Source organism: Ranitomeya imitator, chromosome 1 (assembly GCF_032444005.1).
Source record: "Ranitomeya imitator isolate aRanImi1 chromosome 1, aRanImi1.pri, whole genome shotgun sequence".
In the NCBI taxonomy this organism is placed as follows: domain Eukaryota; kingdom Metazoa; phylum Chordata; class Amphibia; order Anura; family Dendrobatidae; genus Ranitomeya; species Ranitomeya imitator.
In genome coordinates, this window is record NC_091282.1 from 581,068,221 (window position 1) to 581,086,129 (window position 17,909).

The following is a 17,909-nucleotide window of genomic DNA, read 5'->3' on the forward strand; positions in this document are numbered from 1 at the left end:
AGCCATGCAGGGGGGAATATGAGCCATGCAGGGGGGAATATGAGCCATGCAGGGGGGAATATGAGCCATGCAGGGGGGAATATGAGCCATGCAGGGGGGAATATGAGCCATGCAGGGGGGAATATGAGCCATGCAGGGGGGAATATAAGCCATGCATACAGGGGGGGGGGATATGAGCCATGCATACAGGGGGGAATATAAGCCATGCATACAGGGGCGGAATATGAGCCATGCATACAGGGGGGGAATATGAGCCATGCATACATGGGGGGGGAATATGAGCCATGCATACAGGGGGGAATATAAGCCATGCATACAGGGGGGAATATAAGCCATGCATACAGAGGCGGAATATGAGCCATGCATACAGGGGGGAGATATGAGTCATGCATGCAGGAGGGGTAATATGAGCTATGTATATGGGATAGGAGGGAGATGAGCCATGCATACAGGAGGGGGGTCATTATACAGTATTGAGCATCATGTGTGGCCGTTATACAGTATGGAGCATCATTTGTGGTCATTATACAGTATTGAGCATGATGTGGGATCATTATACAGTATGGAGAACTGTGTGGCCGTTATACACTATGGAGCACTATGTGTGGGTGGTCATTATACAGTATGGAGCACTGTCTGGCCATTATACAGTATGGAGCAATGTGTGGCCATTATACACTATGGAGCATCATGTGTGGCCATTATACACTATGGAGCATCATGTGTGGCCATTATACAGTATGCAGCATCATGTGTGGTGGCCGTTATACAGTATTGAGCATCATGTGTGGCCATTATTCTATGGGGGTTACATTGAGTTGTATGGCAGGGCTGCAGGGGGGGGCCCCATTTGGAAGTTCGCACCGGGGCCCCTAACTTTGTAGTTACGCCACTGGAGGTAACTCTAGGTCTTCCTTTCCTGGGGCGGTCCTCATGTGAGCCAGTTTCTTTGTAGCGCTTGTTGGTTATTGCCACTGCACTTGGGGACACTTTCAAAGTTTTCTAATTTTTCGGACTGATTGACCTTCATTTCTTAAAGTAATGCTGGCCACTCGTTTTTCTTTACTTAGCTGCTTTTTTCTTGCCATAATACAAATTCTAACAGTCTATTCAGTAGGACTATCAGCTGTGTATCCACCAGACGTCTGCACAACACAACTGATGGTCCCAACCCCATTTATAAGGCAAGAAATCCCACTTATTAAACTTGACAGGGCACACCTGATAAGTGAAAACCATTCCCGGTGACTACCTCTTGAAGCTCATCAAGAGAATGCCAAGAGTCTGCAAAGCAGTGATCAAAGCAAAAGGTGGCTACTTTGAAGAACCTTTAATATAAGACATAATTTCAGTTGTTTCACACTTTTTTGTTAAGTATATAATTCCACATGTGTTATTTCATAGTTTTGATGCCCTCAGTGTGAATGTACAATTTTCATAGTCATGAAAATACAGAAAAATCTTTAAAAAGAAAAGGTGTATCCAAGCGCTTGGAGGCATTACACAATATAATGGGCCACCTCTTTGAGAGAATAAAAGCTTTGATAGGCGTGCTTCCTTAAACATATTATAGCATTGAATGCACTAACCTCATCAATAAGAATTAGAGGATTATCAGTTTTGGTCTTCTTTAGACACTGGATTATTTTTCCTGGCATGGCCCCAACATATGTTCTCCTGGAAAAAAAGTTGAGAAGCTGCATTTTAAGTTTATACAAAGATGTATATTCAACAGAATTACATTTGCCCAACATTTAGCTAAAAATGTAGCATGATATTGTCAGACTTTCTGATATTGCATAATGTTACATGCATTGAAATGCAGACCTCCATATAGAAAAACAAAGGTGTCCAGATGAATTGTAAAATATTAATATATCAATAATAAAAAATATAGAAGACTAGATGGTGGCCCGATTCTAACGCATCGAGTATTCTAGAATATGCATATCCACGTAGTATATTGCACAGCCCACGTAGTATATTGCCCAGCCACATAGTATATTGCACAGCCACGTAGTATATTGCACAGCCACGTAGTATATTGCCCAGCAACGTAGTATATTGCCCAGCGACGTAGTATATTGCCCAGTCACGTAGTATATTGCCCAGTCACGTAGTATATTGCCCAGTCACGTAGTATATTGCCCAGTCACGTAGTATATTGCCCAGTCACGTAGTATATTGCCCAGTCACGTAGTATATTGCCCAGTCACGTAGTATACAGCACAGAGCCACGTAGTATATTGCACAGCGACATAGTATACAGCACAGAGCCACGTAGTATATTGCCCAGCCACGTAGTATATTGGCCAGTCACGTAGTATATTGTCCAGCTACGTAGTATATTGCCCAGCCACGTATGTCACAGGTACTCACCTTCCGAGGGCCCCTTGTAGTTCTGTCACATGACCGTGATGTCATGGCAGGCCCTTCTCACGCAGGACCTGTGATGACGTCGTGGTCACAGGACCGCGACGTCATCACAGGCCCTGCGTGAGAAGGACCTGCCATGACGTCACGGTCATGTGACTGATGTCATCACAGGCCCTGCGCGCCTGCGTGAGAAGGACCTGCCATGACGTCACGGTCATGTGACCGCGATGTCATCACAGGTCCTGCGCGCCTGCATGAGAAAGACCTGTGATGACGTCACATGACCGCGATGTCATCACAGGTCCTTCTCGCACAGGGCCTGTGATGACGGCGTGGTCACATGACCGTGACATCATGGCAGGTCCTTCACCCATACCATCACTGGCACCGGAACCTGCCGCTTGCATGGAGCGGTCACCGGAGCGTCGCGAAAGGCGAGTATATAATTATTTTTTTTATTATTAGTATTTTTAACATTAGATGTTTTTACTATTGACGCTGCATAGGCAGCGTCAATAGTAAAAACTTGGTCACACAGGGTTAATAGCGGCGGTAACGGAGTGAGTTACCCGCGGCATAACGCAATTCGTTACTGCTGGCATTAACCCTGTGTGAGCGATGACTGCGGGGAGTATGGAGCGGGCGCCGGGCGCTGACTGCAGGGGAGGGACTATTCGGACTGTGGCTGTCGCTGATTGGTCGCGGCAGCCATGACAGGCAGCTGGCGAGACCAATCAGCGACTTGGATCCCATGACAGACAGAGGCCGCGACCAATGAATATCCGTGACAGACAGAAGGACAGACAGAAAGACGGAAGTGACCCTTAGACAATTATATAGTAGACTAGATTGTGGCCCGATTCGAACGCATCGGTTATTCTAGAATATGCATGTCCCCGTAGTATATGGACAATGATGATTCCAGAACTCGCAGGAGACTGTGCCCGTCGCTGATTGGTCGGGCCAACCTTTGACATAATCGTCGCCATGGCAACCATTATGACATCTACATCGATACTGTGCCGGACGCTGAATCGTGGGATTTCTACGTCCTTTATGACATCATCGTCGCTGTGCCCGTTGCTGATTGGTCGAGGCCTGGCGGCCTCGACCAACCAGAGACGCGGGATTTCCAGGACAGACAGACAGACAGAAAGACAGACAGACGGAAAAACCCTTAGACAATTATATATAGTAGATTACTTAACGTATACAGAGTCTAACTAGTGAGCAGAGACTCTGATTAGTTTGTGACCGAGTTATTGTGAGAACCTTGCTAGAAACATCTGTAGTCTGTATGTCATAAGCTAAAAGACAATTGTCAGAAATGCCAAAATGTGGCTCTATATGGAGATAACAAATGGTTCTTTTAAAGGTCACACAAACTATATGCTTAGGTATTTTAAAATGAGGTAATGTACAGAACTAATATGCATATTCTGCAAGTTACTAGTTTCTTCTAATATGGTAGAAGCTATGAACATAGCGATAGGTCACACGTCAGGATTTCTTGCAGAAATTTCCCTTACAAAAACCGGACATTTCTGCCAGAAATCCGCATGCGTTTTTACCGCGATTTTACCACGTTTTTCACACGTTTTTGACGCGTTTTGGTGCGTTTTTTCCCAAATGCATAGAATTGCGGGAAAAACGCAGAAAATCCGCAAAAATAATGAACATGCTTATTTTTTTTACCGCGATGCGTTTTTTCGCGGAAAAAAACGCATCCATGTGCACAAAACATGCAGAATGCATTCTCAATGATAGAATGCATAATGTATGCGTTTTTAATGAGTTTTTATAACGTTTTTAGCGTGAAAAAACCTGAACGTGTGCACATAGCCTTACAGGCAGATGAATTACAACGGGAAAAAGTTCCATGACAGAGCAGCATGCATTAATCTGAAAATACACGATCAGTTAATGAAAATTTTAAAAGACATTCCAAACTTCAATGACAAGGTAGAAGCCTTTAATAATGCAGACATTTTTTAATCTAACACAGATAAATTCAATCTAATGATGAACAAAAAAACAAGATATTCAAAGTATGGTTACCCTCACATATGGGGAAAAAGGTTACAGACCACACACAGATTAAATGAGGATAATGAATTGACACAAAGTACAAAAGAAGACAAGACTTAGACAATTAAATTTGTTCTTTACAGGAGAATCCACTCCCACAGCTGATGTTCTGGAACAGTTGCGAACCAATATTAATCATGACCCATTTGCATTTTTGCTAAAATTTGAACAGGCCTATAGAATGGTGATGGATCGTAGGCCTAATCAGGAGCCAGCATCCATGATCAGATTTTTTGTAAAAAAGTTAAAATATTTAGATTTGGCCTCAGAACAACTGGCCAGTGCTCAGCCATCATTGCAAGAAGCAACAGCTCTTATCAACAGAGTAAGGAGATCCATGAAACAAAATCAGGTCAATGCTAAAATAGCTGTAGTCCATGAGAAAGAAGACAGTCAGCTGAAACCTAGACCCACAGTAACATCCAAGAGCAGAGATTACATTGATCATAGAGGTAAAAATACTACACAAAGGAACAATATTCATTATGTGGTATACCTGGACACAAAGTGGCAGTGCAGAAAATTCTTGAGAGCAGAATCATAGACTGGTACCCACAAAACAGGAAAGCTTGGAAGGGAAAACTGACTCATGCCGAAATCATCCACCAGACCTTCCGCACCTCCATTACATTTTTCTGTACCCACTCACACTGACAACAGACAGACTCAGTCACCGATTGCACCATTAATCAGACAGATCAGAGAAATGACCATAAAGCAGACCAGGAGTCCAGGAATAGAATTCCGAGTGCTTTTAAAAAAGGACACTGGTCTTCTCCCATCTCCTCCATCTTTCTGACAATCACAGGCAATACCTACACCCCATCCATTAGAATTTGTGACTCGAGTTACACTGGATGACTGTGGAAGACCATTTATCAAAGGAAATTTAACAGGACAGAATGTTTATTTCTTATTGATACAGGAGCCCAATTAAGTGTTACAAATCTTGATTTGAAGCTACAACCAGATTCACCAGATTGTACAATTGTTGGTTTTAATAGAAAAGGTGGAACAAAGGCTACTTTAGTTACCAATGTGACCTTGGAAATACCTAGTTCTTTCAAAACAGGAATTGACATTTGGTATTGTCGTGATTCTGAAAATATACTTGGCACAGATTGTATGCAGAAATTTGGATTGGTAGTTGATCTAGGAAATCAAGTGATCTGGAAAGATTCTAATGGTTGTAAACCTGTAGTCATTGATCCTAGCGATTATAGCCATGTTGGAAGTACCGTACATACTAGAGTATAAGCCGAGATTTTCAGCCCACTTTTTTGGGCTGAAAGTCCCCCTCTCGGCTTATGCTCGAGTCATACCCAGGGGTCGGCAAGTGAGGGGGAGCGGGGGCTGTCTAATTATACTTACCTGCTCCTGGCGCGATCCCTGGCTTCCCAGCGCCAGCAGCTTCCTCCTGTACTGAGCGGTCACATGGTACCGCTCATTACAGTAATGAATATACAGCTCCACCTCCCATAGAGGTGGAGCCGCATAGTCATTACTGTAATGAGCGGTAACGGTGACCGCTCACTATAGAAAGAAGCTGCAGCGCCAGTGAAGCAGGGACTGCACAGCGCCAGAAGCAGGTAAGCATAACGGGGAGGGGGAGTGCTGCTCTGCGTGATACTCACCTGCTCCTCGTTTCGGCGCCGCTCTATCTTCAGCAGTGGCGCTCAGGTCAGAGGGCGCCACTGCTGAAGATAGAGCGGCGCCAAAACGAGGAGCAGGTGAGTATCACGCAGAGCAGCGCTCCCCCTCCCCATTATACTACCTGCTCCTGGTGATGTGGTCAGTGCGCGACCTCAGCCTGAACGCTAGTGCTGAAGATGGAGCGGCGCCGGAACGAGGAGCACGTGAATATTGAAAGTGCCGGGGGCCTGAGCGACGGAGAGGGAAGTATGTGATTTTTTTTTTATCACAGCAAATGGGGCAAGTGTCTGTATGGAGCATCTATAGGACCATAACGTTTGTGCAGCACTATATGGGGCCATAACGTTTGTGCAGCACTATATGGGGCCATAACGTTTGTGCAGCACTATATGGGGCCATAAAGTTTGTACAGCACTATATGGGGCCATAACGTTTGTGCAGCACTGTATGCGGCCATAACGTTTGTCCAAACTATAAGGGGCCATAACGTTTGTGCAGCACTATATGGGGCCATAACGTTTGTGCAGCATTATATGGGGCCATAACGTTTGTGCAGCACTATATGGGGCCATAACGTTTGTGCAGCACTATAAGGGGCCATAATGTTTGTGCAGCACTATATGGGGCCATAACGTTTGTGCAGCACTATATGGGGCCATAACGTTTGAGCAGCACTGTATGGGGCCATAACGTTTGTGCAAACTATAAGGGGCCATAACGTTTGTGCAGCACTATATGGGGCCATAACATTAGTGCAGCACTATATGGGGCCATAACGTTTGTGCAGCACTATATGGGGCCATAACGTTTGTGCAGCACTATATGGGGCCATAACGTTTGTGCAGCACTATATAGGGCCATAACGTTTGTGCAGTACTGTATGGGGTAAGTGTCTATATGGGGCCATAACGTTTGTGCAGCACTATATGGGGCCATAACGTTTGTGTAGCACTATATGGGGCCATAACGTTTGTGCAGCACTATATGGGGCCATAACGTTTGTGCAGCATTATATGGGGCCATAACGTTTGTGCAGCACTATATGGGGCCATAACGTTTGTGCAGCACTATAAGGGGCCATAACGTTTGTGCAGCACTATATGGGGCCATAACGTTTGTGCAGCACTATATGGGGCCATAACGTTTGTGCAGCACTATATGGGGCCATAACGTTTGAGCAGCACTGTATGGGGCCATAACGTTTGTGCAAACTATAAGGGGCCATAACGTTTGTGCAGCACTATATGGGGCCATAACGTTTGTGCAGCACTATATGGGGCCATAACGTTTGTGCAGCACTATATGGGGCCATAACGTTTGTGCAGCACTATATGGGGCCATAACGTTTGTGCAGCACTATATCGGGCCATAACGTTTGTGCAGCACTGTATGTGGCCATAACGTTTGTGTAGCACTGTATGGGGCCATAACATTTGTGCAGCACTATATGGGGCAAGTGTCTGTATGGGGCCATAATCAACGTTTGTGCAGCAGTATATGGGGCAAATATCTTTATGGAGCATCTTATGGGGCCATTATTAACCTTTATGCAGGATTATATGGGGCATATTTTAATATGGAGCATCTTATGGGGCCCATCATAAACTTTATGGAGCATTATATGGGGCTCCTGATTCAATACGGATATTCAAAAACACTTAACCTTCTGATGTCTCAATTAATTTTACTTTTATTGGTATCTATTTTTACTTTTGACATTTACCGGTAGCTGCTGCATTTCCAACCCTAGGCTTAGACTCGAGTCATTAAGTTTTCCCAGTTTTTTGTGGCAAAATTAGGGGGGTCGGCTTATACTCAGGTCGGCTTATACTCGAGTATATACGGTATTTGCTTAAATGATGTTGTGTCAACAGATCACCTGTGGCCTGAAAATGGTGGTGATGGGGTATTGACAGAAATTGTACAGCTTTTTCCTTCTCTTTGGGCTCAGTTCAGGGATGAGGTTGGTACAATGAAGGATGTTATTGTAAATATGGAAGGGCGAGATCCTCCTCCACAGCGTCAGTATAAATTGCCTCCAGAATTAATTGAGTCTATGTCAAAGATCATACAGGAATTGTTAGATCAAGGTGTCATCCGAAAGGCTAATTCTATAAGTAACATTCCTTTGTGGTGTGTTTAACCCCTTCAAGTCGCGGCCCTTTTTCATTTTTGCGTGTTCGTTTTTCGCTTCCCTCCTTCCCAGAGCCATAACTTTTTTATTTTTCCGTCAATTTGGCCATGTGAGGGCTTATTTTTTGCGGGACAAGTTGTACTGTTGAACAACACCATTGGTTTTACCATGTCTTTTACTAGAAAACGGGAAAAAAATTCCAAGTGCGGTGAAATTGCAAAAAAAGTGCAATCCCACACTTGTTTTTTGTTTGGCTTTTTTGCTAGGTTCACTAAATGCTAAAACTAGCCTGCCATTATGATTCTCTAGGTCATTTCGAGTTCATAGACACCTAACATGACTAGGTTATATTTTATCTAAGTGGTGAAAAAAAATTCCAAACTTTGCTAAAAAAAAAAAAAAAAAAAGTGCCATTTTCCGATACCCGTAGCGTCTCCATTTTTCGTGATCTGGGGTCGGGTGAGGGCTTATTTTTTCCGTGCCAAACTGATGTTTTTAATGATACCATTTTTGCGCACATACGTTCTTTTGATCGCCCGTTATTGCATTTTAATGCAATGTTGCGGCGACCAAAAAAAACGTAATTCTGGCGTTTCGGATTTTTTTTCTCGCTACGCCGTTTAGCGATCAGGTTAATGCTTTTTTTTAATTGATAGATCGGGCGATTCTGAACACGGCGATACCAAATACGTGTAGGTTTGGGTTTTTTTTATTTTATTTAGGATGGGGCGAAAGGGGGGTGATTTAAACTTTTATATTTTTTATATTTTTTTCATATTTTTAAAAACATTTTTTTTTTACTTGTGCCATGCTTCAATAGCCTCCATGGGAGGCTAGAAGCTGGCATAGCCTGATCGGCTCTGCTACATAGCAGCGATCATCAGATCGCTGCTATGTAGCAGAAATGCAGGTGTGCTGTGAGCGCCGACCACAGGGGGGCACTCACAGCAGACCTGCATCAGTAACCATAGAGGTCTCAAGGACCTCTATGGTTACCTTCCTGATGCATCGCCGACCCCCGATCATGTGACGGGGGTCGGCGATGACGTCATAGCCGGCCGCCCGGCCGGATGCGGTAGTTAAATGCCGCTGTCTGTGTTTGACAGCGGCATTTAACAGGTTAATAGCGGCGGGTGAATAGCGATTTCACCCGCCGCTATTGCGCGCACATGTCAGCTGTATAAAACAGCTGACATGTCGCGACTTTGATGTGGGCTCACCGCCGGAGCCCACATCAAAGGGGGATTCACGGCATGCGCAGTAGATGTACGGTGCATGTCGTGAAGGGGTTACATCTAAAGTTCTTATCTAATGATATTGGATTTACGGATGTTTAACAAACATACTCCTAATGTAGCACCCATTGTTGCGGATACTCATGACATGATGGCAAGGCTGAATGCAAAGGCAAAATTTTTCTCTGTACTAGACATCAGTAATGGCTTTTTCAGTATACCTCTTGAAAAGAGTTACCCTTACCAGTACAAGTTTGCATTTACTTTCTTGGATGAGCAATATTTGTTTTGCAGGCTACCTCAAGGAGCACATTTGTCACCTAGTGTTTTCCATCAGGCGTCGGCAAAGGTATTATCCAGATTTTCAAGGCCTGATTGTATTTTGCAATATGTTGATGATATCCTGTTGTCTACTGAGGATAAAGAGTCACATGTTTCTCTTCTGACAGAATTGTTTGAGCTGCTGCATGATGCAGGGTTGAAGTTGAACACAAAAAAGGTCAAATTGATGCAGACCGAGGTCAGGTTTTTAGGAGTGTTGTTGAGTCCAGGAAAAAGACACTGCAGGTAAGAGTACAGACAATTGCTTCTCTACCAATTCCAACATCACACAAGGCATTGCGACATTTCTTGGGTCTTATAAACTTTTCAAGGGATTTCATCGAAAATTTTGCAGACAAGGCCTTTGTACAATGTTTTAAAAGGTGAAAATCGTGATTACTTTGGTCCTTGGGGTGATGAACAACAAACCTCATTTGAACAATTGAAAATGAATTTACAAAATGCACCTGCTTTATCCACAGTAGATCCATCGGCTCCATTTACTTTGCAATTACACACATCAGAGACATCTGTGTCTGCTGTGCTGCTACAGTTGCAAGGAGAAGAGTGGAGAATTTTGGGCTATTTTTCTAAGCTTCTCTCACCTGTGGAAAGAGGGTTTGAGACATGTGCAAGACATTTTGTAGGTGTTTAGTTTGCAGTCAAAGCAACTGAACACATTGTTGGGTTCAACAAAATCATATTGCAGACTCCTCTTTCTACACTAAAACCTCTCTTTGAGAATAACATCCCAGGTGTGTCACATCAGAGATTTGCTCATTGGTTATTGTCATGGTCTCCCAAACAAATTGAGGTAGATTATAAGGCCAAATATGTTATTCCTCAGTTGATAATATAAACTGTGCAGGAGGTGTGGGTTAAATCCGCGCTGCCTTAATGATGAAGTTCCAAGGATAATAAATTTAAAAGGTGGTTTATTCAACGCATTTCAAGGTCAGTACGACCTCTTCTTCAGGAAATTCCACATACAACATACAGATACAACGTGCTTACATTGCTTAAATACCAAGTAAAAGTATACAGCACAACACCCTTTTTTTTTTCCAAAAGGTTAATACAACTTTGTCGACACAGAATTCATTGAAGGATAAACTTGCATTAAAGGGAACCTGTCACCCCGTTTTTTGAGATTGAGCTCTAAATACTGTTAAATAGGGCCTGCGCTGTGTGTTCCTATAGTGTATGTAGTGTACCCCGATTCCCTATGTATGCTGAGAAATAACTTACCAAAGTCGCCGTTTTCGCCTGTCAATCAGGCTGGTCAGGTCGGGAGGGCGTGGTGACATCGGTGGTTCTTCCTCAGCTTTACGTTGGTGGCGTAGTGGTGTAGTGGTGAAGACACAGCGCGCGATCTGCGCTGTAATCCCTTGCATCGGTGGGGGCGGCCATCTTCCTGGGGCCGCGCGTGCGCAGATCGAGTGCTCTGCTGCACGGGGCTTCAGGAAAATGGCCGCGGGATGCCGCGCGTGCGCATTAGAGATCGCGGCGGCCATTTTCCCAAAGCCGAGATGCAAACTCGGCTTTGGGAAAATGGCCGCCGCGATCTCTAATGCGCACGCGCGGCATCCCGCGGCCATTTTCCTGAAGCCCCGTGCAGCAGAGCACTCGATCTGCGCACGCGCGGCCCCAGGAAGATGGCCGCCCCCACCGATGCAAGGGATTACAGCGCAGATCGCGCGCTGTGTCTTCACCACTACACCACTACGCCACCAACGTAAAGCTGAGGAAGAACCAGCGATGTCACCACGCCCTCCCGACCTGACCAGCCTGATTGACAGGCGAAAACGGCGACTTTGGTAAGTTATTTCTCAGCATACATAGGGAATCGGGGTACACTACATACACTATAGGAACACACAGCGCAGGCCCTATTTAACAGTATTTAGAGCTCAATCTCAAAAAACGGGGTGACAGGTTCCCTTTAATTTATATTTACGGGATATTAAGTTAAAAGAGATGGTAATCAGTTGGTTAAGTTAATCGATTAAATGTCTCTTCAATGAAAAAAGAAAAAAAGAGAAAAAAGAGGAAGATCGCTGATAAGAACCTGTGGGGTGAGATTCCCCAGTTACCAAGTTCTGCTGCATAATGCACAGGCTACTGAGCCACACCATTCATTTCTTTGCGTATAAAAGCTATCGATTATTAAGTTTGAATTCCACCTTAAACAAAAATGTATTATTAACCCCTTCATGACCCAGCCTATTTTGACCTTAAAGACCTTGCCGTTTTTTGCAATTCTGACCAGTGTCCCTTTTTGAGGTAATAACTCAGGAACGCTTCAACGGATCCTAGCGGTTCTGAGATTGTTTTTTCGTGACATATTGAGCTTCATGTTAGTGGTAAATTTAGGTCAATAAATTCTGCGTTTATTTGTGATAAAAACGGAAATTTGGCGAAAATTTTGAAAATTTTGCAATTTTCACATTTTGAATTTTTATTCTGTTAAACCAGAGAGATATGTGAGACAAAATAGTTAATAAATAACATTTCCCACATGTTTACTTTACATCAGCACAATTTTGGAAACAACATTTTTTTTTGTTAGGAAGTTATAAGGGTTAAAATTTGACCAGCGATTTGTCATTTTTACAACGAAATTTACAAAACCATTTTTTTTAGGGACCACATCACATTTGAAGTCAGTTTGAGGGGTCTATATGGCTGAAAATACCCAAAAGTGACACCATTCTAAAAACTGCACCCCTCAAGGTACTCAAAACCACATTCAAGAAGTTTATTAACCCTTCAGGTGCTTCACAGCAGCAGAAGCAACATGGAAGGAAAAAATGAACATTTAACTTTTTAGTCACAAAAATTATCTTTTAGCAACAATTTTTTTAATTTTCCCAATGGTAAAAGGAGAAACTGAACCACGAAAGTTGTTGTCCAATTTGTCCTGAGTACGCCGATACCTCATATGTGGGGGTAAACCACTGTTTGGGCGCACGGCAGGGCTTGGAAGGGAAGGAGCGCCATTTGACTTTTTGAATCAAAAATTGGCTCCACTCTTTAGCGGACACCATGTCACGTTTGGAAAGCCCGCGTGTGCCTAAAAATTGGAGCTCCCCCACAAGTGACCCCATTTTGGAAACTAGACATCCCAAGGAACTTATCTAGATGCATAGTGAGCACTTTGAACCCCCAGGTGCTTCACAAATTGATCCGTAAAAATGAAAAAGTACTTTTTTTTCACAAAAAAATTCTTTTAGCCTCAATTTTTTCATTTTCACATGGGCAACAGGATAAAATGGATCCTAAAATGTGTTGGGCAATTTCTCCTGAGTACACCAATACCTCACATGTGGGGGTAAACCACTGTTTGGGCACATGGTAAGGCTCGGAAGGGAAGGAGCGCCATTTGACTTTTTGAATGAAAAATTATTTCCATCGTTAGCGGACACCATGTCGCGTTTGGATAGCTCCTGTGTGCCTAAACATTGGCGCTCCCCCACAAGTGACCCCATTTTGGAAACTAGACCCCCCCAAGGAACTTATTTAGATGCCTAGTGAGCACTTTAAACCCTCAGGTGCTTCACAAATTGATCTGTAAAAATGAAAAAGTACTTTTTTTTCACAAAAAAATTATTTTCGCCTCAATTTTTTCATTTTCACATGGGCAGTAGGATAAAATGGATCATAAAATTTGTTGGGCAATTTCTCCCGAGTACGCCGATACCTCATATGTGGGGGTAAACCACTGTTTGGGCACTCGGCAGGGCTCGGAAGGGAAGGCGCGCCATTTGACTTTTTGAATGGAAAATTAGCTCCAATTGTTAGCAGACACCATGTCGCGTGTGGAGAGCCCCTGTGTGCCTAAACATTGGAGCTCCCCCACAAGTGACCCCATTTTGGAAACTAGACCCCCCAAGGAACTTATCTAGATGCATATTGAGCACTTTAAACCCCCAGGTGCTTCACAGAAGTTTATAACGCAGAGCCATGAAAATAAAAAATAATTTTTCTTTCCTCAAAAATGATTTTTTAGCCTGGAATTTCCTATTTTGCCAAGGATAATAGGAGAAATTGGACCCCAAATATTGTTGTCCAGTTTGTCCTGAGTATGCTGATACCCCATATGTGGGGGTAAACCACTGTTTGGGCGCACGGCAGGGCTCGGAAGGGATGGCACGCCATTTGGCTTTTTAAATGGAAAATTAGCTCCAATCATTAGCGGACACCATGTCACGTTTGGAGAGCCCCTGTGTGCCTAAACATTGGAGATCCCCCAGAAATGACACCATTTTGGAAACTAGACCCCCAAAGGAACTAATCTAGATGTGTGGTGAGGACTTTGAACCCCCAAGTGCTTCACAGAAGTTTATAACGCAGAGCCATGAAAATAAAATAAAAAAATTATTTTCTCAAAAATGATCTTTTAGCCTGCAATTTTTTATTTTCCCAAGGGTAACAGGAGAAATTTGACCCCAAAAGTTGTTGTCCAGTTTCTCCTGAGTACGCTGATACCCCATATGTGGGGGTAAATCACTGTTTGGGCACATGCCGGGGCTCGGAAGTGAAGTAGTGACGTTTTGAAATGCAGACTTTGATGGAATGCTCTGTGGGCGTCACGTTGCGTTTGCAGAGCCCCTGATGTGGCTTAACAGTAGAAACCCCCCACAAGTGACCCCATTTTGGAAACTAGACCCCGAAAGGAACTTATCTAGATGTGTGGTGAGCACTTTGAACCCCCAAGCGCTTCATAGAAGTTTATAATGCAGAGCCGTGAAAATAATAAATACGTTTTCTTTCCTCAAAAATAATTATTTAGCCCAGAATTTTTTATTTTCCCAAGGGTTACAGGAGAAATTGGACCCCAAAAGTTGTTGTCCAGTTTCTCCTGAATACGCTAATACCCCATGAGTGGGGGTAAACCACTGTTTGGGCACATGTTGGGGCTCAGAAGGGAAGTAGTGACTTTTGAAATGCAGACTTTGATGGAATGGTCTACGGGTGTCACGTTGCGTTTGCAGAGCCCCTGGTGTGCCTAAACAGTAGAAACCCCCACAAGTGACCCCATTTTAGAAACTAGACCCCCCAAGGAACTTATCTAGATATGTGGTGAGCACTTTGAACCCCCAAGTGCTTCACAGACGTTTACAACGCAGAGCCGTGAAAATAAAAAATCATTTTTCTTTCCTCAAAAATTATGTTTTAGCAAGCATTTTTTTAGATTCACAAGGGTAACAGGAGAAATTGGACCCCAGTAATTGTTGCGCAGTTTGTCCTGAGTATGCTGGTACCCCATATGTGGGGGTAAACCACTGTTTGGGCACACTTCAGGGCTCGGAAGTGAGGGAGCACCATTTGACTTTTTGAATACGAGATTGGCTGGAATCAATGGTGGCGCCATGTTGCGTTTGGAGACCCCCTGATGTGCCTAAACAGTGGTAACCCCTCAATTCTACCTCCAACACTAACCCCAACACACCCCTAACTCTAATCCCAACTGTAGCCATAACCCTAATCACAACCCTAACCGCAATACACCCCTAACCACAACCCTAACCCCAACACACCCCTAACCACAACCCTAATTCCAACCCTAACCCTATGGCTATGTGCCCACGTTGCGGATTCGTGAGAGATATTTCCGCACCATTTTTGAAAATCCGCGGGTAAAAGGCACTGCGTTTTACCTGCGGATTTTCCGCGGATTTCCAGTGTTTTTTGTGCGGATTTCACCTGCGGATTCCTATTGAGGAACAGGTGTAAAACGCTGCGGAATCCGCACAAAGAATTGACATGCTGCGGAAAATACAACGCAGCGTTTCCGCGCGGTATTTTCCGCACCATGGGCACAGCGGATTTGGTTTTTCATATGTTTACATGGTACTGTAAACCTGATGGAACACTGCTGCGAATCCGCAGCCAAATCCGCACCGTGTGCACATAGCCTAATTCTAAAGGTATGTGCACACGCTGCGGAAAACGCTGCGGATCCGCAGCAGTTTCCCATGAGTTTACAGTTCAATGTAAACCTATGGGAAACAAAAATCGCTGTACACATGCTGCGGAAAAACTGCACGGAAACGCAGCGGTTTACATTCCGCAGCATGTCACTTCTTTTGTGCGGATTCCGCAGCGGTTTTACAACTGCTCCAATAGAAAATCGCAGTTGTAAAACCGCAGTGAAATGCGCAGAAAAAAACGCGGTAAATCCGCCATAAATCCGCAGCGGTTTAGCACTGCAGATTTATCAAATCCGCAGCGGGAAAATCCGCAGAGGACCAGAATACGTGTGCACATACCGAAACCCTAACCCTAGCCCTAACCCTAACCCTAGCCCTAACCCTAGCCCTAACCCTAGCCCTAACCCTAGCCCTAACCCTACCCCTATTCTAACATTAGTGGAAAAAAAAAATTTCTTTATTTTTTTATTGTCCCTACCTATGGGGGTGACAAGGGGGGGGGGGGGGTCATTTATTATTTTTTTTATTTTGATCACTGAGATAGATTATATCTCAGTGATCAAAATGCACTTTGGAACGAATCTGCCGGCCGGCAGATTCGGCGGGCGCACTGCACATGCGCCCGCCATTTTGGAAGATGGCGGCGCCCAGGGAGAAGACGGACGGGACCCCGGCTGGATCGGTAAGTATGATGGGGTGGGGGGGACCACGGGGGGGGGGATCGGAGCACGGGGGGGGGATCGGAGCACGGGGGGGAATCGGAGCGCGGGAGGGGTGGAACGGAGCACGGGGGGCTGGAATGGAGCACGGGGGGGCTGGAATGGAGCACGGGGGGGTGGAACGGAGCACCGGGGGGGGTGGATCGGAGTGCAGGGGGGGTGATTGGAGCACGGGGGGGTGATTGGAGCACGGGGGGAGCGGACAAGAGCACGGGGGGGAGCGGAGCACTGGACGGAGGGGAGCCGGAGCAGTGTACCGGCCAGATCGGGGGGCTGCGGGGGCGATCGGTGGGGTGGGGTGGGGGCACATTAGTATTTCCAGCCATGGCCGATGATATTTCAGCATCGGCCATGGCTGGATTGTAATATTTCACCCGTTATAATAGGTGAAATATTACAAATCGCTCTGATTGGCAGTTTCACTTTCAACAGCCAATCAGAGCGATCGTAGCCACGGGGGGGTGAAGCCACCCCCCCTGGGCTAAACTACCACTCCCCCTGTCCCTGCAGATCGGGTGAAATGGGAGTTAACCCTTTCACCCGGCCTGCAGGGACGCGATCTTTCCATGACGCCGCATAGGCGTCATGGGTCGGATTGGCACCGACTTTCATGACGCCTACGTGGCGTCATGGGTCGGGAAGGGGTTAAAAAAAGAAATCTTTTATTATTAAAACAACTACTAAAAAATAAATAATTTATATATAAATTCCTGGACAGGTTGTCCCTATTTCTTTCTTGGGGGTGTTCCATTCTATAATATCGGGATTGAGATAGATGAAGAGGAAAAAAGAGAAAAAAAAAGAAAAAAAAAATTTCCTATAGCATTCCTCAGTTGATGCAATATGAAGGACAAACTCATGATTGCTTACAGTCTTTTCAGGATCCTAGTCTATCGCTTTTCAGACGAAGGCAGGGGCAAAAGATGAACCAATTTTTCTAGATGGTTCCAGATTCTAATCAGATGTGCACTACTATTCAGGATATGCCATTTTTTATCCCAAAAGGGGACAGGTTGTAAAACACAAATTACCAAGTCATTTTTCAGCTCAAAGGGCAGAGCTAGAAGCAGTAAAAATGGTACTACAGCTGAACAACGCTGATGATCAGAGTTCCATTGTAATCTACAGTGATAGCTTCTATGTTGTTAGATCACTGACAGATTATTTGCCAGTTTGGGAAAAAAGAGGCTATGTAGATTCTTCTAATAATACTTTTGTACATAGTGATACACTGAAAACAATTTTTGAAATAGCATCAAAAACCCCTAAGGCTGTGTGCACACATAGCAGATTTTTCGCCTTTTTTTCGCTTTTTTTGCTATAAAAAGCTATAAAAACGCAAAAAACGCTTACATTATGCATCCCATCATTTAGAATGCATTCTGCAATTTTTGTGCACATGATGCGGTTTTTTCTGCGAAAAAAAAGCATTGCGGTAAAAAATGCAGCA

The 17,909-nt window shown here is 44.4% G+C and overlaps 1 protein-coding gene across 8 annotated transcripts in view; it reads right to left on the reverse strand.

The window, feature by feature from the left end:
• Positions 1–17,909, reverse strand: part of LONP1 (lon peptidase 1, mitochondrial) — a 480,916-nt gene that overhangs the window by 243,254 nt on the left and 219,753 nt on the right. For all 8 annotated transcript variants that reach the window (XM_069767869.1, XM_069767870.1, XM_069767867.1 and 5 more), the window contains one exon: positions 1,590–1,677. In XM_069767869.1, the coding sequence (XP_069623970.1) occupies positions 1,590–1,677 (88 nt within the window). The remainder of the gene's footprint in view (positions 1–1,589; positions 1,678–17,909) is intronic.